Below are 25,731 nucleotides of genomic sequence, written 5' to 3' on the forward strand. Positions count from 1 at the left end.
CTTTGTGACCGCATGGACTGTAGCCTGCCAGCCTCCTCTGTCCATGGGATTCTCCAGGCAAGAATACTGGAGTGGTAGCTATGCCCTCTCCAAAGACACATGTAGGTTAAAAGAAAATGGATGGAGGAAAATACACCATGTTACCACTAATTGGAGCAAAGCAGGAGTAGCCTTATTCCTTTTAGACAGAACAGACTTCAAAGCCAGGAAAGCCATCAGGGATAAAGAGGGTCATTACATATTTTCCAAGAAGACAGCAATTCTCAACACGCACACACCTAACCACAGAGCTCTGTCCAACCATGCGAAGCAAGATGGATATAATGGCAAAGAAAAACAGATGAACCCACTATCGATGCTGGAGACCTCAACACCTCTGTCTGTGATGGAAAGACAGAGCAGACAGAGAACCAGCAGGGAAGAGTGGAACGTGACACCATCACCAGCCAAGGGGGTCTGACTGACACCTGTAGATGACAGAGGGTGTCCTCCCACCAAGCAGACACAGCTTCTTCTCAAGGTTACAGGGCACACTGACCACGACAGACCACATTCCCGGACCCTGGGGTGCACCAGGGGAAGGGAGGGGCCTCCTGGGACCCACCAGGAATAGGACACCCCCCACAGGATACACCAGGAGAAGGACCCCTGGGACACACCAGGAGCAGAGAGGGATTCCTGGGGACCCACCAGGAGCAGGGATCCTCACCCCCCCACCCCTGGACACACCAGGAGCAGGGACCCCCAGGACACACCAGGAGCAGGGACCTCCCCCAGGGCACACCAGGAGCAGGGACCTCCCCCAGGACACACCAGGAGCAGGGACCTCCCCCAGGGCACACCAGGAGCAGGGACCTCCCCCAGGACACACCAGGAGCAGGGACCTCCCCCAGGGCACACCAGGAGCAGGGACCCTCGGGACACACCAGGAGCAGGGACCTCCCCCAGGGCACACCAGGAGCAGGGACCCCCAGGACACACCAGGAACAGTGACCCCCAGGACACACTAGAGGCCACGGCTGACGTGGCAGAGTTGATGCTGGTGCACCGTGGCTCTAAGTGCACAGAAATGCACTGTGACAGCTCCACAAGGGACGCCCCAGACCAGCCAGGGTGCAGAGGGGGCCATGCACACAGACCTGCTGAGAGCCAGTGGCAGAGTCAGCATGGCTCCTCTGAGCCTGAAGCAACGCTCATCCCTGTTACGTAGGACTTCTCCATGTCATCAGATATTAATCATTTTATTCTTTCCAATTCATTAAAAAAAGTAGATGCTTCCATTCATCAGCAATTCTATAAAAACTTCCTGCTCAGTTTATCTACCCAATCTTTAAGTGTTTCCCAGCAAACTTGGCTCCCATAAGTCACTAAGACACAAGCATCCTTACGCAGAGAAGGAGCTTCCTTCAGGCTGGAATGGTCCAGGACTCCTTCAGGGACCCGCCGCCCCGCCCCCCGCCCCGCCCCGCCAGGAAGAGCCTCTGTGTGGCCACTGTTAGAGGGAAGCCCGAGCGGCTCTGAGTATCAGTGTCAAAGAGAGCGTAGGCCTAGTGGGGTTTGGTCTCCTTAGAGATTTTCTTGTTCAGCAATTACAACACAGAGAGATGACCACAATTTTCCAAGTCCTGTGCTTGAGGCTGGAAATCTTACACGATTTTCCACAAAGCAAGCCAAGAAGCAAGCAAAGTCACTGGCGAGTTAAGGCCCAGTGAACAGTGACAACTAACAGAGTCGGGGGGCACACACACCTGTGCACTCACTGAGCCCAGACACAGCAAACACACGTGGGACAGGACACGAGTGTGTGTCACACACTGGCTCTTCTGTCTACAAACAGCTGACTGAGGCTAGCAGCTGTCTAGAGGGAGTTACTGTGGGTTACTTGAAACATAAGCCCCCAGTCGAGACTGTTCCCCACTCTCGTCACTCTGGAGACTGGCTTTCTTCTGGAATACATTTGTGCTAACCAACGCACTTTCCCCACATCGTCTATAGCACTCTAATCACACCGTGAAGACGGTGTGAATTCACAGACATGTGGGAGGGGTGCAGGGCAGCCCACGGAAGACACACAGTGAAGATCAACATGGACGGAAATCAGTCTCTCCACCTCAGGCCCCCGACACACAGCAGCCTCTGCTGGGGCTGAAGCACAGAGGACTCCATCCCCAGAGAGGCCAGTGGTGTGCGGGCTGGAGACCACGGGGCTGACACTTCTGTGAGCCCCGCATCACTCCAGCCACAGCTCCAGGCTCTGAATCTAAGCCACTTTTTGCACCTCACACATGAGAACACTAAGGCCGAGTCCAGCTGTCGTGTGGCGCAGAGCAGGTAGGGCTCCTGGTGGGCCAAGAGACTCTTTCCAAATCCTCCTTTCACTTTGATTTTTACATATTGCATTTGTTGATCTAAAAGAATAATGTGAGTGGACAAGTCAAAATGGAAATATCTAAGGCACACTTTATGGTGTCATAAAATTTTCCCTGTTTATAAGCTATTTCTCTCAGCTTAAAAAAGCCACATTTTTTTTACATGAATCAGCGAATTATTTCCTCAAAAAGTCGTGTCTCAATGTCTAAGCAACTGGACAGGAGGCTATTATTACCTGTGACACCAGGACACCAAATATTTATGCAGCAGCCAAAGCACGTCTTATATCATCTCCAGGGCAACTTCTATTTATAAGCATCTTTTCAAATATCTTTTGAAGCTAATCTAAATGCACCACGTTACATTCACTTGTTAGTATCTTTTTTGAAATATGACTGAGCTTGCTGAAAAAAATGAATCACAAGGCACTTTTTTAAAAAAGAAATGTATCAACTGTTTTTCCAACAATGAATACTGGGACCGACCATTCATACAGCAGATATGAAGATGTTTTAACTAAAAATAGTTTTTTCATCTGCTTCCATTCTTATTCCACCATGGAGACTGTTGAGAAGGTGATCAATGGAATCTGTGACGTGAATGCCAGTTCTCATCATTAAATTCACATGGAAACTACCTAATCTGATAGTATTTGTGCTACACAGAGCGGTGTTGAATTTCGGACAAACATCAAAAGTAACTAAAGCAGCTTGCGGGTTGAGGGGCCCTGGGAATCTGGTGCAGAGAGATGGGGAGGCAAACAGAGGCGACGGGCAGCGTGTGCGGTCATGGGCGGGGAGCGGTGGGGCAACTCCGAGGTAGAAAAGCAGTCACAGCACTGAGAGCCGCGCCGACCCCGAGACACGAGCTGGAGGTCTGCTCGCACCCACAGCACCATTTTATCTTGGACTGAACCTGAGGTCTTTGACCTGATGCTGGAGCGGCACTGAGATGGGTAAACCCGCATCCTCTTGAGTCTTCCTTCTCCTGTGGGCCTCCGTGATGTGTTAGGATCATTTTATCAGGTCTCTTTGAAGCAATTTAGAAAACCTCTACTGAAAACACAAGCCTCCGGGGGCTGCTTAAGTGCCCATTAGCATTTGTTATAGAAATTGGGACACTCAACTACTTGACGAAAAGGTCCTGGTGTTCAGTGCGCATAGTCTGACTTTGCTGCTGGCCCAGCAACTGGGCTATACAGAGTGAAGTAAGCCAGAAAGAAAAACACCAATACAGTATACTAACACATATATATGGAATTTAGAAAGATGGTAATGACAACCCTGTATGCGAGACAGCAAAAGAGACACAGATGTATAGAACGGACTTTTAGACTCTGTGAGAGAGGGAGAGGGTGGGATGATTTGGGAGAATGGCATTGAAACATGTATACTATCAGGTAAGAAACGAATCGCCAGTCTATGTTCGATACAGGATACTGGATGCTTGGGGCTGGTGCATGGGGCAACCCAGAGAGATGGATGATATGGGGTGGGAGGTGGGAGGGGGGTTCAGAATTGGGAACTCATGTACACCCGTGGCTGATTCATGTCAATGTATGGCAAAACCAATGCAGTATTGTAAAGCAAAATAAAGGAAAACAAAAACAAAAAACCCAAGTTTTCCCATTAATAAGCCACAATCTTATTATAGAAAATTAGTGTTAGATGGCACAGTGTCTCAGTTTAGGAAGGTGAAATTCTGGAGATGGATGGATGGCGAGAGTTGTACACCAGTGTGAATGCATTTAGTGCTACTGAGCTGTTTCATATCGTGCGACTTTCACCACAACAGGAAAACATAAAGAAGAAAGGAGCCAACGCGAGAAGCTGAAGTTGCACACTGAGGGGCAATCACTTTCTACTCGTGACACAGCATCCACGGATTATCTAGTGATGCTGCTGAAAACAGATGTCCAGCACACAGTGCCCCACATGCCCACGAATGGGCTCAGCACCGCCTTGGAAGGACACATGTGACATAAGGAGGCTGCGTGGTTAACAGCACCCCCTTACATCAGATCTCAGTGGTTGGCAACTGTTTACATTTTCTTTTACTTATTTGCATAGATAGAGTCCTGGAATGAGAATTCTAAGTCCACACTGTAGGATCATTCTCAAGATGCCTGTTAGGTGGCAAAGAGAATTCTTATTAAAAGAGAACTGAATATTCAATAAAAGTCTTCCCAGTATCACCTTTATTTTGGAGAGTTAAAAAAAAGTGCCAAACAGCAAATTAGAAATATAACAAAGTAAAACCAGGCATCAGGGCTGAAACAAACTGCTTTTGGCAGCCACTGAAATAATTCATCTTTTCAGAGGAGCAAAGGGAGATATATGTTATTCTAAAATAACTTGCATTTGATAAATTAAAACACATGTTATCCCCACAGGACCGTGCTTCTCCTTGGTCAAAGGGAAGGGGCTGGGCAGACGCGGTGACAAGCGCGGAAGCAGGCAGGCCCTGAGCATGGACATGCAGTCTCGCTCCATGCCCCGTGCCCACTAATGACAGGGACGGCGTCTCCACAGTTCCTCCCAGAGCGGATCAAAGACAAGGAAACGGACCCTGAGTGTCCCCTATGTCTGCGCTGCCTTCTCCCTTGGCCAGACCCCTGGGGAAGCAGCCGTGGGAGCGGCTCCTCAGCCGGTCAGCTCTGCTCGGATGATGGGACCGACACGTGGTGCTGTGCTCTGTGCACTGCTGATTTAAAGCTCCAGTGAAAACAACACTAGGCCCAGCACCAGTCAGCCCTAGAGTGTGCTTCTGTATTTATTCGAGCGTAGTTACTTTACAAAGTTGTTAATTTCTGCTGTACAACAAAGTGATTCAATTATATCCACACATACCTGCTTCTGTTCTTGGCATCAGCTCAGCCCTGCAGTGACCTTAACTCTGCTGTGACCTTCAACCCTGCTATGATCTTGGTCCCACAGGCTGCCTGGGGCGGGGGAGGGAGAAGAATGACAGCCTCCACCCTGGGTGGCGGATGGGGAGGCCCATGAAGTGGGAGCAGGTACACAACTCAGAGATCAAACAACAGCTGGACCCTGAGCCCCCAAGCTGCTTAGGGCGGCGAAAGGGCAGGGAACCATCAAAGTCACGATGACAGGAAAAGTTAGGCTGCAAGCCGCCTCAACCCAAACCCGGCAGAGAGGCCTCAGCAGGACACACCTTCACAAGCGTGATGCTCAGCAGGCACACACCTTCAGAGGCTGTGAGGTCAGCGCTGCTTCGCCGTGTCCAGGACACGGACTGATTGAAAACCCACGGTGCTCGTGCAGATGCCTTTCTAATTACTACTCCGTGTCGGGCAGTGTGATAAGAACTCGACACACACAATCTCACTTAAATCCAGCAACACTCTCTGAGCTGGTAACTGTTACGATGCCAACAGAGAGCTTGGTAAGGTCATTTCTTGCCCAAAGTTGCAGAGTTGCCTCTGAGATTCCAGTCCAGGTTCCCCTACAGCTTCTGAGAGGAAAGCAGTGAACCTGCCCCCAGAAAAGGGCACACAAACCTCTGAGCATCATGGGGAGTCAGCTGATGCTCTCGCAGCCCCACTCAGGAGCGTCTGCAGGGCGGGGAGCACAGGGTCCACGTGGACCGCCCCCCGGCTTCATGGCCACCCCCCGCACCCCTCTGTGCAGCCTCTCCCTCACACCCAGTGCACCCACCTCTCCCTGAACTGCCATCTTTGAGCTCAACCCTGCCTCGGTGCCCACCCCACCGTGACCAGTCCTGAATCCCTCCCAATACATCCCTTTCTAATGCTGGCAGAGGGGTCTGCTTCTCTGACACAAGGAAAACCAGTGCCTGTCTGTCAACTGAAAGGACACAAATGAATCCACACTGATTTAGGGGGACCTTCTGAGTTCCCTCAGTGAAATATTCCTGGGTTACCCATTCTCAAGGCAGGAGACTGACGGGGTGGAGACCTGGCTCCAGGGGAGGAAGCCTGGGGACACCTAAACCAGCGGCGAGTGAGGGCTGAGTGAGAGACGGTCTCTGAGGCCAAGTAGCCCAGGAACCTCAGAGGAGACTCAGGCCACGGGGGAGGATGCGGGGGTCGCCAGGCCCTGAGTGAGCGCATGCAGAGATGCGCATTCTGGGCTCTCAGTGGGCGCTCTGCTCACCCTGCTCCTCACCCAGTGTGGAGGTGGTGCCAGGTGCCGGGGACCCTTGCCACCCACAGGCCCCACGCCTGGGACTCCTCAGCACAGGACGCAAGCCCAGGGGTGTGAGCTGGGGGTGGGGGCTCAGAGCCGAAGACTGCGTCCGGGGCTCCGTGGGGCTCTGAGGAAGGAGGCTGCATGCACCCCATGTCCTCAGCGATGAACTGACCCAGGGGCTCGGTGAACCCGGGAGCGTGCCCTGCAGGGACCACCCACCCCGGACAGGTGAGAGGGCAGCCGAGACTACACCGTGACTGCAGTCTCACCTGAGACCCAGCTGAGCCCAGACCCCAGACCCACAGAAACTGTGACATGATAAACGTGTATTGTTCTCAGCCGCCAAGCCCATGCTCAATAGTTATGTAGTTATGCAGCAGTAATACCTAATATAGTATCCAAAATGCCTCGATCGTCAATCTCCCTCCAAGGTGCGTTCTTTGTATATTGATTAGGACTCTTCCATCTTGAGTCACAAGCTAAACACAGTTCACTCTCCTACTTGCTATATTCAGTTAGGACACCATCACGTGTACCCATCTACCTGTTCACAGGGACCAAGGCTCAAATCAGGCCTGTCTGCACCAGCTTTGCACAATTCTGTTGAACTGGAATTGAGACGGAGAATATTCTGCAGAGTAAAGTCAATGAATGAGAGACTCTGATATCAAAAGAATCAGACTTTAAAGTTGTTTTTCAAAGGACTTTTAAAATCACGAAATTCTAGTGTAAAATTGCTACAGTCTGACTATCAAGCCACAGGACTTATACCTCTCACCAGTAATTGCATACAACCACCAGTTAGAAAAAAATACGGCTTTGTTCTGTGTTTCAGCTTTAGGGAGATATAACTGCAAGTTTAAGATGCAAAACAGGACGGTTTGATACACACAGACTGTGAAATGACTGCTGCGGTAAGGTTAGTTAACACCACCATCCCCTCACGCGATCACACTGCTGGGTGTGTGCACTGCATCTTCATTCATTTATCCGCGGATGGACAGGGAGGTTGTTTCCACGTCCTAGCTGTTGTGAACAGTGCTGCAGTGAACACGGGGACACGGCTATCTCTTTGAGACAGTGATTTAATTTTCTTTGGATAAATACACAGGAGTGGAATTTCTGGATAATATGGCAGTTTTAATTTTTCTGAGGAACCTCCAAGCAATTTTCCATAACGGCTACATCAATTTATATTCCCACAGACAGCGAACAAGGATTCCCTTTTTTCCATCCTCACCAATATTTGTGATTTGTGTTCTTTTTGATGATGGCCATCTGACAGGTGTGGTTTTGATTTTCATTTCCCTGATGATTAGTGATGTTGAGCATCTTTTCATGTACCCACTGGCTATCTTAACATAGTCTTTGAAACAAAAATGTCTATTCAGATTCTCTGCCTATTTTTATTCAAATTTTTTTCTATTGAGTATATGAGTTTCTTATATATTTAGATATTAACCCCTTATCAAATATAAGGCTTGCAAGTTTTTCTTCTCATTCACTAGGCTGTCTTTTCATTTTGTTCACAGTTTCATCTGCTGCACAGAAGCTTCTTAGTTTGACGTCGTCCCATGTGTCTATTTTTGTTTTTGTTGCTCGTTTTGTTCTTGTTTTGCAAATTGATGCAGTTAAACTCTCTTCCGTGGGGTGAATAAAGTTCATTTCCTCCCAGTTATTTTTAATTTTCTATATATTCCTTCTCCCAGTCTGAACTGGATGAAATCACTTCTGTTAACAGTCATGGGTTTACCAACATGAAGAACACTTTTGCATCAATGTCTTCATCTCTCAGAGACCGAGCAAGGCTCATAGTTTAATCAAAGGAACAGTGAAACACTTGTACGACTTAAAGCCTCTCATTGCCAAAGGGATCTTCACCACACAGTTCATTCACTAAACATAACCGAACATCCATACAATATAAAGACAGGACAGTGTCACCCCCAAAATGGGGCTAATTTTTTAAGCTGGCGTAAGGATATCATTGTACTGAAATTCATCTACTCTTCCTGACATTTATTCCTGCAGCTAACAGTAAGAAAAGAAATCAAGTGCTGACCATGTTCAAGATGAAGCGAGCGATGCGGAGGGTGGAGCCTCGGAGCTCAGCTCCCCAAAGCCCAGAGTTGTCGCTCATCACCATCGATGTTAGAACTGGAGGGATCTTACAAGGTGTATGGATTTCCTTTTCACTGTTGTATGTGAACAACCTGGGGACTCGTGGCTTGTCCAGGGTAAGCCATGTCTTTGGAGCAGAGATAGAGCCAGGCAGCCCTTCTCCAGGTGAGTAGCCCCCGAGCAGATCCCCTGTTAGCTGAGCTAGCATGGTATCTATTGGAATAAATGGAAAAGAGAACAACAATGTCTCCTGAAAGCTGGAATGGGAAGAGACCACAAACCAGGCTGACTAAGCCCATCACAGGTTTGTCCAGAATGCAGCTTGACGACTCCTACCCCTACAACCTCCCCACCCCAACACCTGGTCCAGAACTGCATTAAATTAACTGAGATTCAGGAAACGTTTTCCTTCTTAAGTGTTCCTACCCACGGACGTGATTATTTAACTTTCCTAGTACAGTATTTGCTCCAGCAGCCTGAGGCGGCAGAGGACACCATGCGTGAGCTCGAGGAGAGCCAAGGCTAGGAGCAGACAGACCGCCGCCACGGCTGTGATGCTACCTGGTGACTGAGTCCAGCGTGCTCTGCCTCAGGCTCAGCCAGGGCTGTGCCCACCTTGAGGGCCGCACGCAGCAAGAAAAGCAGTCGAACGCTGACCATGTGCGAGACGAAGCGAGCGACGCGGAGGGTGGCGCCTCAGAGCTCAGCTCCCCAGAGCCCAGGGCTGCCCTCGTCACCATCGGGTGTGATGGTGTGATGGTGTGCATCACGTGTGCACCAGCCCAGCGCACACCCAGACACCGTTCACCGCCAAGTTCATGACTCGCCTCCTCACGATCCTTTTCTATAATCCACCTGCCGCCATCTCCCCAGTATATACTTACTTACTAAGACGTACCTCTTGATACATGCACGTCTCCCTGCACCTCTCTACTCCCTTCCTTCCTACATCCTGAGCACCTCATAAAAGCAGGCTGCCTAGGTATCGTGAATGAAGAATAATAAATATCAGAGCTTCCATACTCACACGGCTCTGCCCTCCCCTTTGGGGTGGGAAAGAAGCCTGTGTTACAAATCATTCTGTGTCACAGAATTCATTACGGAGGGAACCACGTTTTGAAATAACAATTGTATTTCTAGGATTTCTAGAATTTACCCTTAGGAAACAATCTTGAATGAGCATACAGATAAAGCTATGAATATATTCATGAAGGCATAATTTATTTTAGTACAAAGATTAGAAACAGCTTAAATTTCCAATGAAAGGGGTTTAATCCAATAAATCACAGTGGACCAATACAATGCAATAATATGGAACCACTAAAAATGGTATTTAGAAGCATATTTAATGCTATGGAATAGCATTCACAATTCACAGGCAAGAGAAAAAAACAAATCATGAGGAAGGATGTAATTTGAGTCAATAAACAAATACATCTATTCCACACCTAGGACAGCCTCAAACACTGCTGTGAAGTGAAGAGCCATAAAATGAACACTTAATTATATTCATTTTAATGAGAGAATTATAATGTCTCCTTTCTCCTTCCAACCCAAGATGCACAAATAACTTTCACTGATAGAAAAATCTACCAGTTAAGCAATGTAATCTAGTTTATGGGTGTCGTCAACAGTACAGTTAAAGTAAACCAGCTTGTTATACTCCAGAGTAGGGGGGTGGGGGGCTCCCTTGGAAGACGATGGAAAGTCAGACACACAACCCAGGGCTCCTACACAGACAAGCACTTGCACGCACTGAGCTACAGCAGGGAAAAGACGTCAGGCCAAAAGGCAGAGTAAGCCGTGCCATTAGCAAGCAGCGCAGCAAGGTGAAGGTCACGGACGGAGGCCTCAGCACCCCTCCTCCATGGACACCCCCAAAGCCAGTGCGAGGGCTCAGACACGCCTGGGAGGAAGAGCGACCTCTGCCTGCATTGTCCTTGCTTCTGTTTTGTGGTGGTTCTCTTTCCTAATAAGGCCAAAATAAAATGATCATAAAAATGAAAAAAAAATTTACATATGGAAAACTTGAATAAATAAAGGCTTCAAAAAGAGTAATATTGATTTTTTTAATGAAAGCATACTTGATTTTAGTTCTAATTGTTTATATGGAATTTCACGTGCTTTTCTTTTTTGTTTCAAGGGTGAAAAGTTCCAGAGGCCCTGCATGGCCGTTTTCTATTCCAAGCCTGGTAAGAGAAGCTTCTGCATTGGCTTGTGCTGCTGTGTGGACATGCAGGTGTGAGGAGGCAAGGCAACCAGGTCACAGGACCTGGTGCTCGGAGGAGCTTCAGCCGCAGGCAGACGAAACAGCAGTGACCGGATGAAGCCACCACTGTCCTGCTTCAGCGCGGGGTCCAGGGCGACTCAGGAATGTGATTTATGGAACATTCCTTTGGCACACAGGGTACAAATCTATCATCGTGTCTTCCTTCTTTATTCCAAATTCTCTGCCACAAGCTAGATAGCTCAGGAATCAGTGCTGCTGCTCTGCCTACCCAAGCTGCATTTACTCAACTGCAACCCAGGGGCGGAGACCACATGACCTTCTAAGACTTCTTCCTCATCCTTCATCTTTATCACATTATACACACAAAACAAGAGATGCTCTGTGTCACTGCTCAGGAAGACAGCAGACCCCGGTGCGGTATCAGGTGGCTCTGAACCCAGTCTGAGGCTCTCAGGGATCATGTGTGCCTGGGCTGGCAACTTCACTGCTGCACTTCTGATGGTCAGTAAGGAATAATCAGAGAAGAAAAGTGGAGAGCTGTGAAATGCTGAACCCAACGCAGAGAGCAGCAAGCGTGCAGCCGTGCCTGCTACAGGTAGCACTGCTGTTTCAGGAAGGATCATGAAGAGTATTTAATAAAAGCTCCCCAATGAAGAAATTAGAGAAGTATGAAGCATAGTTAAGTCAGTAAATTAAGAGCAAGCGGATTTCTTCTCTCCTCTTACTAGTATGAATGTTAGGTATGTAATTCTTAGGTTTAATTGAGCTGGACCACCATTAAAACAAAAAATAGATAAATTTAAAAAATTACCTCAGAAAGTGAATCCAAAGTCAGTCATCTTATGTTCTATGCCAGTGACCTGCGGTTATATTCATGTGTGTGTGTGTGTGTTCACTCCAGCACACTGACGTTCGGGGAGCGAAGCACTGCTATTTTAAATAATCTTATCTCTTCTATACATTACAGTGTAATTTAAACACGCATATTCCATGTAAGAAAAATCTGACAAATGCAAATTAAGAAGTGATAAACAGACAGTGATGTTAGGCTGAGACATCATAGCATTCTAAATGATTTTTATCATAAAGCTGTTATTTAGATTGACAAGACTTTCAATGAAAAATGGTTATAGAATGATTCAAACTGATTTCAAAATCAGGAGGAATATTAATAAGTATATAGCCAGTTGCCCAGAGTCAAACAGTTCTCTGTAGGCACTAAACCACATAAAATTCATTTAAAGTTTCCCATTTGGAATTATACATCAATGCCATTCTTGCAGCACTCTTTGAACAGAATCCCATTTTCCTCGCTGGGAATTCTACAAGTTATCTTAATTTAACATGCAGTATATATTCCAGTTCGTTAAAAACAGCTTCTGAGTTGAAGAATTCATATTGGCTAGAGAATTTGGATTAAATTCAAATTCAAACTGATGTTTTCATGCAGTAAACTGCCCGGGCTGCCGGGAGCCAGGTGGCCTTCTGGGAAAGACGGGCAGTCTGTGCCCATCAGCAGGCTTCAAGCCTGACCCCTGGCCAGGCCTCCACCCCGCCCGGCTGGCCGGCCCCTCCTCCCGCCCACCCACCCCTAGCCCTGAGCTCCCAGGCACGCTGCACCAGGAGTGGAGGGCCAGTGGAGCGCAGACTCCCTCAGTGTCACAATGGGGGCTGCGAGCCCAGCGGGCAACCTCCTGGATCCCAGTCTTCCGGAGATGCTGGGGTGGGGGGGCACCTATGTCCTCGAGCCTGTATGTGTCAGGTGGGTGTTTCCTGCCTGGCCAGCGACGCGGCTCCAGGGGTCAGGGTGAGTATTCATGGTCCAGGTGAAGGCCTGTCTACAAACTGACAACCACATCCAGACAAACAAAACTCGCTCTCAGCAGCCATCTGGCAGTACAGTTTCTCCATCTTACTGCAGACGTAGGCCCTGAGTAGGGGTTCAGGAGCGGGCAGGACCAAGGTTAGTTCCCAGGGGTCAAGTGGATTTTGTCAGAGATCTGAGGTGGAGATGGGAGCACAAAGGGTTGATATGTTAACAGACTGAGGGTCTTCCTTCCAGGCTCCCAAGCCCATGGCTCTTTTCACCGTTTTGTGGTCATAAATCTCTAGGAGAAATTGATGAAGACTATGTCCTTCTGCCCCGAAGCAGACACAGATGCTCAAAGTTCTGCACATGGTTGCAGAACCTCTGTGCACCTTTGGCTCATGGGCCCCCTGAAGAGCTGTATGAAAAGCCTGGAGCTTGATATGGAAAGCTGCTCATGCTTTCTGCCTTATGGAGCCTTCAAACCCGAACACCATGGTCTCCAGGCCTTTGTCCCTTTCAGGGTCCAGCTCACCACTGGTCTCGGATGCTGTCCCCACGTCCATTACTGGGCATTTGAACATTCCTTCCACAGCTGAAACTGTTTGCTGCTTCTCTGGCACCATCGTAATGCAGAGTTACAATGTTACGGCATTTACATGAGTGCGTGCCTTTCTTTCCAACAGATGTCATCTGTCCCCTAGCTGATGTCCTCCTACTTCACAGACCCTCTAAAGGCACCAATTCACAGGCGTGGCCTGGACCCCAGACCTGAAACAAGTGCTGATTGCAGAGACAGTCGTTCAAATTCAATTATCTCACGTTTTACCTAAAATGATGTTATTCTAATTACTTCTTAAATCTGATTACATAACTCTCTTGTTTTTGCTTCACAATACCTAAGTAACTGTTTTAGGATTTGAGAAGGAGCAGCGTATTGAAATCACTCTAGTGATATTGTTCAAAACCAACAGGACGTGGGCCTATTAAAGGACTGATATCAGGTCAATGTCCTACATTTAAGCCAATCAGCCTGCTCAGTTGTCATGTGGCATCTGCGTCAGAGCTGAGCCCCACCTCAGTGTGGTGCCTCTGTGCAGAGCCCACTTGGGCGTACTGCAAAGACACCCCCCAGCTAATCACTCCTAGGAAGACCTGAGTGGAAATTTGTTTTACTTAAGGTCACTGAGCATTTTTCAGAAGCAGCCACATCAGCCTACACCTCTCCCAGTCTGGGCCCCTCCCGGACCAAAAGCCAAGGATGGTGAGGTCTGGAGGACTGAGGGAAGAGCCGTTTGGGTGCTTATTCTTCCCTGCTTTCCTCTTGAGCCTTTGAGAGCATCAGGACAGAGGTCGGGAACCCCTCTGGTGCAGGCCCCGAGGAATCTGCTGGTGATGCGACAGCGAGGGACCCTGCCTGAGCCCACAGGCGTCTGCTGACCTGCACAGGGCACTGACTCAGGTGCTGACCAGGCATCACGGGGTGGGACGGGTCCCTCTGACCGGCCCTCTCTTCTGTCAAGGAAGAGAAACTGTTCTGGCGGACAGAGGTGGAAGGTTTCTATAGCTACCTTTTACAGGAGTCCTAAGATGTAAAAAAATTAAATAGAAAGATTCTCTCTCTCATCCTCTATTCTCTCCTTACCCTGAGCAGCCTCTCTACCTTAAGGGCCAAATTTTACCTGATGCGAAGAGCTGACTCATTGGAAAAGACCCTGATGCTGAGAAAGATTGAGGGCAGGAGAAGGGGACAACAGAGGATGAGATGGTTGGATGGCATCATTGACTCGATGGACATGGGTTTGGGTGGACTCTGGGAGTTGGTGATGGACAGGGAGGCTGGCATGCCTCATGGGGTTGCAAAGAGTCGGATACGACTGAGAGACTGAACTGAACTGGGAGTAGTAAAATTGTTTACTACAATTGTAAAATTATTTCACTATGCCTGTTTCATCATCATCATTGTTACAGCCATTGGTTTATTTATAACTATTTATTACAACTGCCATTTTGTCAGTGTTTCTTGAGATGTGCAGCTATCTCCCCATTCTGTATTGCCCCAATACCTAGAATGATACCTGACAACTAGACACAGAATAAATATGCAGAAATGGAATAATCAACAACTGAGCAAAAAAGTAAATGAAACAGATACACACATCACTGAGTCCCTACACATGCAGGCACTATGCTAGCCACTACAATCTTAAAATTGCCTTCAAATGTAGATACTGTTCTACCCATTTTGCAGATGAAGGTTTCTGCCTCAGTGAAGTTACAAAATTTGTTTAAGGTCTACAGGTTCTAAGGGGAGAAAGCTGGATTTGTTTCAAAATCAGTTTAGTTCTAATCTTGTATTCCTAATTTATACTCTTTCCCCTCTTTTCACTTATTTTTATTTTGTACATTTATCATTAGCTTAATTTATTAATTAGCCTGGCAATAGTTAGTCTGCCTAAACTGCCATCGGTTTCATAAAGAGGTAGAGGACTTATGAACTTGAACAACAGGAAGTGGGTCAGCCCTAGTCACAATTCTGAACAATTTGTTACCATCTGCCTTTGTCGCCACTCATCTCACAGTAAGACACTGGGTTTCCCTAAACTGAAGGTCAATGATGTGTAACATCATGAAAACCAATCTGATGTCCATGCTGAGTATCTAGAAAATAGAACGAGACATTAGAAGCTAACAGCTCTCTCTGTAGATGTGTGTGTGTGTGTGTGTGTGTAGACACACAACTGGGAAACGCTTTGGCTGCAAACAGCAGGTCCACGGGGTCAGCTTCTCATGAAAGCTCACGCTTCCATCAACAGGAAGAAGCTGGACCACCAGCCCCTGATTCCTGGCCCCACTCTCCTGTCCCCGGAGGCACACACTGTGTTTCTCTCCAGGAAAGTGAGTAACTTTGGATATAAGGCAAGAGCCAAAACAGGCATGTATTTCAACACCCATTTTTAAGGGCAGAGCCAACGATTTTGTATCCTATTAATGAAGTTCAGATGATCAGTGGTCACATCCATCAAAGGCTCTCCCTCGCCCACCGCATATCCTGCTTTTACTTCCATTTCTCGTCTCAGAGAAACACATTTCAGCACGCTGAAGGCTCCTGACTATCCTCTCATCACACGTGGCTGAGCGTCTCTGACACTCCTGATCCTGCTCAGGCTACACAGCCCCTACCTGCACGCCATTTCCCATGTTGGTGAGACGAGGCCACTCGACGTTTAGGAAACAAAGCCACCCATGGTCCACAGGTGGGGCGGGGGGTAGGGAGTGTTCATGGTCAACAGAGAGCAGAGCTGAAGGGAAGACAGTGTGTCTACAGTGGGAAGGGAGGGGCCTTTTCAAGAGGGACACATGGGAAAGAGAAGTGGAAGAAATCTACCACCTGGAGCGTACCTGAGGGCCAGGCCTTTCCTGAGAACGCTCGCCAGCCAGGAAAGCAGTCACCTCCACGCATGTTCTCTCACAGGACCCCTCAGGGATCCCATGAAGGGAGAACTGCTGTTAGTTCAACATTTTTAGGGTAATGAGTCAGACATCTAGTTTGCTTTCTTGGATCCAAGACCACTGGTCTGTCTGTGACACCACAGCAACTGTTCTCTTTTTAAAAGCACTTGCCAGCCTTTTGCTAACTTGTAAGTCCATAGCCTGAGTTCTGGGTCATTTGATCACAAGATTGGCTGGGGAAGAACACAGAAATTCTATGTTGGAAAGTTTACCTCCAAGGTCATTCTACACTGATAGATACTGGGAAGACTCAATAACTTGTTATTCATAACGTTGGTAATGAGATGTAACAATCAGAGAGAAAAGCAAAATTATGAATATATATTATTAATAAAAAACAAGGGATTCAGTGAGAGGTGTTTCTCATCTCTGTCAGTCACTTAAAAACAAGTAACTCCTAAAACCCAGCCAAACTGTAAACACAAACTTGGACAAGTATTGGAGAAAGGTCAACTGTTCGACCTTGACTTCAAGTCATATCTTCTGTGAATCACTTATGGCAGACACTGCGGACCATGATGGATAGTCTTTGCAGCACATTCTCAGAGCTCGTATAGCTTGCAATGCCTTCCAGCTTTCCTTCCTGGCACCCAGTGAGGAGTCCTGGGACTCAGTCAGTGCTTGTGAAATGCAGGCAGGAAAAAGAAGAACAACCAAGAGGAAGGCAAGGATGAAGGCACAGCCCAGTCACCAGAGGAGGGAAGGCGGCGCGTGAGAGTGCAGGTTGCTGTCCTGGAGCCCCAGAGGCTGAGCCATGACTCTGACGCTCCGCCAGGCCTCCTCCTCACCTCCGTCCATCTGAGACGTGTCTCTTGGCTGGCAGGGCCTTGCTGCTGCTCTGGGGACCCACTGGAGGAGGTGGATTCCAAGGCTGGCGGCACCAGGACGGTCACTGAGCCCCGAGCCTACTCCGCCTGAAGGTCCAAGGCACAGAGATGCTTCCTTGTCTTTGAAAACATCTGAGCACTCGGCACCTGGCACCTCAGAATGAGATTCCCAAAGGGCTCTCACAACGTTTGCCGATGTACAGTTCAAAACTCAGGCTCAGAAAATCACAGGAAAAGAGGTGAAGGGTGGAGATAATGCACCCTCTGCATGGACTCATTCTCAGGGAACACAAGCATTCACTTCTCTCTTCTCTAGAGCTTGAGAAGACGGAAAGAATTTTCTTGACGACACTGAAATCTCATCAGATCAACCAAAAGGCAACCTAAATGGGGGTTATTTTATCCACGGATCCTGAGACGATACGAATAAGATTCAAATTTTAGAACAAAGTTCGTGCATTCCCGACGGCAACATTCTAACAGGGAAGACGAATGTCAGAGCCTGCCCTCATGTTAAATTTCTCCTTATCCATCCTTCCCAGTATTGCAGGGTGGTTTATTATGAATTACTAGGAATACCTCTGATTTGACCCTTCTCAGCATTCAAGTCAGGGAAGGCAATGGCAACCCACTCCAGTACTCTTGCCTGGAAAATCCCATAGATGGAGGAGCCTGGAAGGCTGCAGTCCATGGGGTCGCTAAGAGTCAGACACGACTGAGCGACTTCACTTTCACTTTTCACTCTCATGCATTGGAGAAGGAAATGGCAACCCACTCCAGTGTTCTTGCCTGGAGAATCCCAGGGACGGGGGAGCCTGGTGGGCTGCCGTCTATGGGGTTGCACAGGGTCGGACACGACTGACGTGACTTAGCAGCAGCAGCATTCAAGTACATATATTGCATGTGCGCTTTCACCTCTCATTCATGCTTCAGAAAGCAACAAACAGGCATAAGTTTACTGGCAAGAAAATAGACAGCACTTTATCTACACATAGAAAACTTGAAATCTGATATTTAAATTATCCAGTGACCAGAAACACAGAATATTTATTTATTCTTTGAGCAAAGTAATGAGTTAAAATTGTTTCAGTGCCAGCTGAATGCCTAAAACTCAGATATTGCATAATCTAAAAAAAAAAGAAATTTGCAAATTAGGGTTCATTTGTGCATTTTATATCATTCTGCATAAATGCATAATTGTGACAGTCTCAGACACCAGATGGTATGTGCAATTCATATCCATTTTCACTCTGTTCTATTACACATAATGGCTGTGGCTTCACCTCTGAGTCGAAGCATAGCTTATACAACTACTTGAGTCGACAATAAGACCAGACACCCTTACAGTCAGGAACATGGGCTTGTCGGGGGCAGAGATGAAGCGACAGGGCTCCTGTGCTCAAAGTGCCGACAGACCAGCGCTCAGCTCCGAATCTGACACGTGCTGAGCTGCAGCAGGAACTCCGAGAGGAAGAAGGAGGCAAGGAAGGCTGAGAGGAAGCACAACAGGGCACAGAGGCGTCCAGAGGGTGAGTGTCTGCAGGTGATGGAGAGCACCCAGAGCACCAGCAGGGAGACGGAGCGCCAGCTAGTCCCTGAAGGCTTTTCTGGACTTTTCTACATTTAATACAAATATATTGCAAGTCTCATTTCTCTGTACACAGGAAACTAAGCTCTGCTGAGATAACAAATGTCAACCAGTCCTGTGTGTCCCATGATCTCCCTTCCTCCTCATCTCAGACACACACACAGAGTCCCCACCAGCCCTTCTGCAGCCTGTCTGTGAACTCCTGCAGTTCTGTGTTAGGATGTAGGACCAGAATCCAGAGGGTCCATGTGTTAACTCATGGCCCTAGGGAGGGCACGCAGAGATGCTCTGCTGAGAGAGTGTGGTCCAAGGAATGTCTGCTCCTCTGGAGCCAAGAGGGTCCTGGACTCCTGCAAACATTTCCAATAAAAGCTCAGACCGTTTGGGCAAGCATGTGCAGTGGCCACAGAGCCACAGCACAGAAGAACTGAGGTCAAGCAGAAGACTAAACCTTGACCTCGGCCAGAAATATCTCCCTTCAGCAAACAACAGACAGGGCTCCCAGCAGGGATGCTGGGTGCCTGGGAAATGCCCTGGATCCTCTGCTTTCCCTGGGGACCAGCTCCCTCCTGCAAGATTCTGCTCAAAAATTGAGGTGAGGGTTTCCCATCGGATTCTGGATCTGTCAGTTTCTCGTTGTAATCCTCTTTTTCTTCTTGCTTCTTTTTTGCATATTGAGTCAGTTCTACTGTTTTAGCTTCTAAGAACTGTAACTTTTTATCGTTAAATACTTTTATTGATGTGTAAAAACACCTGAGTCTCTTTTCTCATGTATTCTGCGTTATCTGAGCCCTTTAGTCTCTCCCCTCCACCCTCTCTTTTCATGGATTCTGTTATCTGTGCCTCCCCTCTCCCCTCCACCCTCTCTTTTCATGGATTCTGTTATCTGTGCCGCCCCACCCCTCCACCTTTTCTCGCCCCTTCTGGTGAGATTTCTGTTGCATGTGTGGCATCTTCCCCACTCCCTCTATTTTCTCAGAAATGGTCGGTTATAGTCCATTTAGCGTCAGTCTTTACGACGGGAAGCCTCCTCTTCATCGCAGTCTCTGGCTATACTTAAGATCACTAGTTCAGCTCGCATATTCTGTAGCTTCCCTTTATAAGATGTGGGCATGCCTTATTTATTGTCTTCAACACTGGCAGTCTGTGGATCAAGAGGCGAGACCTGCTGCTTCAGTTCTGGGAAAACCTCAGCCTTCCCTTCGTGAGCAAAGCCTCATCTCCGCCTTCTCCTTAACCTCTCACCTAACTCCCGGCGCGCGCTTGGGCTTCTCGCAGCCCTGCCTGCACCTGCATTCTTGCTTCATGTCTCCTTCCCGAGTCTGTGTGGAGCTCTAGTTGATGGCCTCGTATCACTTTTCTAGTCAGCTCTTCCCTTTTCAGCTCTGTCAAATCCACTTACAACATATGGACACGGCAGCGAATTTCAATGACATTTCTTGTTTCCAGACACACTGTTTTTATAATCTGTCCTTGTTTTCATACCAGATACTTCCTTAACTCTGGCCTCTTTTCCTTTTGAGAATCTATTTAGTAACTTTAAACCTACCCAGCACCTCTGCAGATCTGGTGATTCTCATCCTTCTACCAGGTTTCCTCACCCTGAAGTTTCTTTATACGACATGTAATATTTCACTGTATGTTTATCTAAAATGAGGCTTATTTTTAAGTGGAGAAGGAGTTCCTGGAGCCCCATTTTGTCAAAGATCCTGCAGATAATTTGTGATTGGAATCGGCCACAGCAGTCAGGCTTGGACAGAATCCTAAACGCTTCTGCTTCTAGAACAATGTCCACATTAATTTCACCACATGGACCTCTGACTCAGCTCATGGGAATTCAGATCTCACATCCGTGCCTGGAGTGTGCGTACCATTGGTGACCATGTTCTACCCATGGCCGTGGAAATGTGATAAGCTTCCTTCAGTGCTTTCTCGGGCGGATGATCTCTAGGCCTTCTCTCACAAACGGGGAAGCTCACTGAGCTTCTGGGTTTCATTCCCGGGGCTCAGCCCCAGCATCCCTCCACATCGCCCCTACCCTCTGAGCCTCCAGGCTGCACGTGCAACACTCCTCTTCTCCGACTGCCTCCCATCCTTTCGGGGTTTACTGCCCAGGGGCCACTGCCTCAGGACTCATGCCCACCCTCAGATTTACAATCCCCCCCTAATTCTTGGGACCTAAGTGATTCCCTTGCTTTCTTTCATTCTATCCAGTTCAACTATGTGCTGAAAGCAAATGTTGATAAAATCATACAGCGACTTTATGTCTGTAGCAGGGATGGGATGTCATCCATGCTTCTATGCCCCCATCATAAACTTTTATGAGGAACAGTATTCTCTGTCTTCCCCTAGGCAGTGTTTTCTGATTTCCACTATAACACAAGCCATTTTAAGGTCCTGGAAGACAGATTGGTTGGAGCAGGGTTCTGTTTTCTCTCACAAATTAGGTGAATTCTTCAGTTCCTAAGCAACACTAATTTTTTCTAGAGTGCCTGGCGCATGTGGAGAACTTAATAAATGGTGGTTATCTTCCACTAACCATCCAAGAAGAACAATCAGAAGAAAATAATTTTTATCTAAAGCATACAATTAAAAAGCTATGATCTCAGAACCAGAGGGGCACTGGTTGTTGCTATTTGAGAACCGACACCCCCATTTCTGCAGACGGGGGTGGGGGCTGGGAGGGAGCGGAGAATGCTTTTCTCTGAACCCTCTGATGCCCAGTTATCTAAAAGCAACCGTATTATTTTCCCTAATTGTTGAGAGGCCTTAAAATCTCAGGATGACACACTCTCAATTAAGGTATAAAAATAGTGCGGAAATTTCCATCGCTTATAGTCACTAGTAGGGAAAATCTTGAATATTTGCACTTAAAAAAAATCAAGAACATAATAATACAAATACAGGGAAAATTCTTTTTTGTTTGTTTGTTTTTACTTAGGGGTTATGAAGGGAGAAGAGGTATTTTGGATTCATTCTATTTATAATAAAATATTGGAGTGTATATGTTTGTCCAAAATTCCAGTAGCAGTATGCAATTTCTGTTTTTAAATGATCAAAGTGAAAAAATATTCAGATTTAGAAAGAAAATCTCTCACTTCAAACTTTTTGAGATTTGGTTAAAATTTCCATTTTTAACCTTAATCTTGTTTCTGGATTGGCATTTCTACAAACATTTTCCCAGTGATCTGATGTATATGCCACCACAAATGGTCCATTGCTTTGAAGTGATCATATTAAGGCCTCTATCACTGAAAAGTCTTTTTTCTAAAATCCATCATAACATTTTTGTAGCACATTCCTGCATGCCAGATTTGTATCATAAGAGCCTATTTCATTCCTTAGTTTTAATTGGGTTAAATGACATAAATGTAAGACACTGTCATTACATTAGAGCAGATTTCAAATAAGTTCTCCTTGACCCTACCAGGCATCAGGATCTGTCTTCCCACCTCAGAAAATTTCTTAGGAAGGAGACCAGGTTGAACCACAGAGTGTAAACAAACAGACAAGTCCACGAATAGATGGCTATGGTCCCACCACGGCCCACAGTTTTCTTGGTGGTCTTGTTAATAAGCAAGCGGTAACATGCATCTGTCAATGATATTTGAAAACCACCATATACCCTAAATCATCTCCCTGTATTACAGTGATGGATTATATCATACAAAACCTTCAGAGAGACTTTCAGTGTCAAGGAAACCTTAGAAGGTGACCTTGCCATATGACATCCAGTTACTCCCAGGGTCTAAATGACAACAGGAACCACTAGGACAATGGTACAAGTTGAGACGGTCTAATTTATCAAATTAAACTAGTATAGAGAATTATGTCAACAAATAAGACTGCTCTTAGTAAATCTTAAACTTTTTCTTTTTTTGGAATGGGTCCCCATTCTGGGTAGCAAGGAAGATTTCAATAAATAACAATAAATTCCATTAAACATCCTCATCTCAGAAAAACATAGTCATCCAAATTTCAGAAGCCTTGCGATGTAGAGAGTGTAAGCAACTGGCATGTTCAAACTGTGATCTGCATTTTAAACACAATTAAACTTTCATGGTCTCCGGAAAGCAGGCCTCCGCAGTGCAGGAGCCCACAACCTCAAAGTCCTGAGGTCTGCAGCCTCCATCAGCTTGGTTCCTAGTCTCACTGGTGTGACAGATACTATCATCTGAGGCAATGCTAACTATTCAATCTGGATCCAGGAACTGCTCTCTCCCAGAGAACTCATCATTAGAATGCAAATAGGTGTTTCCCACTTGACTGGTTTAGTGGTGAAACACTGTTCACAGCCCTGACAAGAAAGGGAGCTCCATCAATTGATGCCTTAACCTTCCGGGTGTGATGAGTGCATGGGCCCAGATCTGAGCCCGACATCCTGCCGCCAGCCGCTGGCTCTGATCCTCGCTCTGCAGCAGGCTTATGAGTTAACTGATAGAAGCTGCTGAAGAAATTATGAACAAAAAAGCTGATTTCAGATTCTGCTCACTGCACCCAGCCAGCCCTCACTCAGACTAATTACTTAAATGATTTTAAAATGTATGAATATTCATATGATCGTGCTTTTCAAAAATAAAGCACAGCTGAGGCCTTGCCATCCAATCTTTCCTGGTCTCTGGTGTGGAGCAACCCCACTTGCATGGCTGAAACCCTGAAATGACTGTGAGAGGGGAGGAGTCCTGCGAGGGGTCAGCCCTGGTCCCACGGCCACCTGGCTGCAGCCTGAGACCACCCTGACCCTCAGGGCCCCTCCAGCTGGATGACTGGGGTCACTCTCACACCAAGTACTCTGATTAAACATCCACAAGCCCATCTGCCCCAGAACAAGGACAGATGCATCTCCCCTCCGCCAACAGGTCTTCCTGCTGGGCTGACAGCACTCCTGACCTGGACCTTGGGCAGGTGGACGCAGCCGCGAGCTTATCCTGGTCGGGCAGGCCCGGGTCTGAGTGTAGGGCTGGGCCTCTGGCTGGACCTGGTCCTGGTTCCACCGTGCTCTGCTGCTGGCCAGCCAGGGCTCATCTACTCCATCCTGCCCCCCGGGCATCCATGGAAACACTGACACCCCTCGACCCAGCCTGGATTCCAGACAACACGTGTGCTTGAATCAGTGCTTCACCCCTCCCTGTGCACCAGGCTCTGTTGACTCCACTCACCAGCAACAACCCCACGCACACACCGTCAGCCCACGGAACACAGACGGCGGCTCACGGCAACGTGGAGAGTGAAACTCAGCATGGGTTTGCAGACACCACCATGTACAACAGCTTCATGCTTCAAGACTCCTGCAGTGTGCACACACTTCCACAAAAACCGGGGGCGCAGGGGACAAGGGGATTAGATGGGAGGCCCAGGCATGGGCTCGGCCCATGTGGGGAAGACAGGAAGAAGCTGAGACAACAGGAAAAGACACAGGACACATTGGAGAACTCCATTTGTCACCCCCAGACACCTCAGGACACCCACAACCCACAGGACCCCTGACCCCCCATGACCCCTGGCATCTCCGAGGTTCCCACATCACACAGATGAAACCTGCTCCCAACCGTCATCCGGGAGCAGCTGCCCCAGGACCTTAAACGTTGTTTGACCCTGGAAACACCAGGCCCCAGATGTCATGTTTCCATACCAGTGGAGCTTAAGACCAGCATCTGAGCTACCCACAGCTCTGTGTCCCCACAGGACCCTCAGACAGCACTGGAGCAGTTCCAAACAGTCCACAGAACCCAGGCAGTGCAGGGCTGAACCCAGGCAGTGCAGGGCTTGACGGGATTTTCAAGTTAACCCCTTGCTCACTCTTTTTTCAACTTGTGGGCAGACACCTCCTTGGTGGTGTGATCCCATGCGTGGATGGAAGCCCCATTGTGGGGGGGGAACACGCCACACGCTGCTGGGGGGCTGCTGCTCGGACCCCACCCTCTCAGCTTCTGACCCTGACAGCTAGGAAGGAAGGGCTCCCAGAGGCTTCCTTTCATGTGAGGCCTGTTGCACAACAGCTAATTTATCTAAAGCCCATAAAAACATGTCTCAAACATTTCTGAATCCACATCCGAGTGCTGTGGTCTGGGAGCAATGCCAATTCTCCTCTGGAGACAAGCATCTCCTGCCCAGTGCCTGTCCCATGCTCGGTTCTGATTCTTCTCCTCACTTTTTCATCAAACACTGCAAAGACCAGGCTATGGATCTGTAACCCGCCTCTGACGGGCTCCACAGTGTCCATCACAGGACACGGTGTGCCCACCTGAGGCTCGTGGGACAAGGGGCACTCACCTTCCGGCTCTCCGCAGAGGGTGCACTGTGACTCTGCAAACAGAACAGACAGAGACGTTGGTCAGTCCCGGCTCAGCCACAGACTCAGACTCAGCGGCAGCCTGACAGGCAGGCTTGCAACTCGGCTGCCCCAGCAGGACAACCGGCTCTAACCTTGCATCTCAGCAGATTTTATTGTAAAGAAACCACTGTTGCAGGTGTTTTACATGATACAGTTTTTAAATGACAGCAACTGTGTCATATGCGTCTGTACACACTATACACACGTTCACAGTTGTACGTGACTCATGTTACTCAGCTGAAATAACAGCAATATATTTATCATTTAATTTTAATATTGAAAACTTTATTTTGATTACAACTCTGTTAGATCTCTCAAGCACAAATAATTATGAGCAAACGTATAAGGCTGTGTTTCAGTAAAAACATGCAAATGGACAAGTACCAAGTGCGCACAAATCAGGCCCATGACTGTGCACCAGGCTCTGCGGGAGGTCCCAAGATTCGCGGGGACACCGCCATGGGTTGCACCTTAGCAGAGGCCAGGCACTTGTGGGCACAGTGGAGGCGGGGCTGCGGGGCCATCTCCCCAGACCCCACACAAAGGGCCTCCTTTTCCAGAAGAGCTGCAGCCTGGACAGCAGAGCCGCCTGCACACAGGACTCTCAGCCCTGGGGTCTCTCCCCCTCCCCTTCCCTCCAAATCCAGGCCCAAGGGAAAGCCCCACAGGGCAGATATAACACCCCCTCCCCAAACAGAGGCCAAAGACCCACTGTGAAGGAGCCCACCCTCCCCAGCTCACCAGGAGCTCCTGCAGCCCACCCTCTGCA

The 25,731-nt window shown here is 48.0% G+C and overlaps 1 protein-coding gene across 1 annotated transcript in view; it reads right to left on the reverse strand.

Annotated features, from left to right (window-relative positions):
* Positions 1-25,731, reverse strand: part of DLGAP2 (DLG associated protein 2) — a gene marked incomplete at its 5' end in the record, with an annotated part of 465,714 nt that overhangs the window by 250,857 nt on the left and 189,126 nt on the right. Inside the window, one exon of the mRNA XM_068969930.1 lies at positions 24,902-24,934. Coding sequence (XP_068826031.1) covers positions 24,902-24,934 — 33 coding nt within the window. The remainder of the gene's footprint in view (positions 1-24,901; positions 24,935-25,731) is intronic.

The sequence above is a fragment of the Capricornis sumatraensis genome, chromosome 4 (assembly GCF_032405125.1).
Source record: "Capricornis sumatraensis isolate serow.1 chromosome 4, serow.2, whole genome shotgun sequence".
Lineage (NCBI taxonomy): Eukaryota > Metazoa > Chordata > Mammalia > Artiodactyla > Bovidae > Capricornis > Capricornis sumatraensis.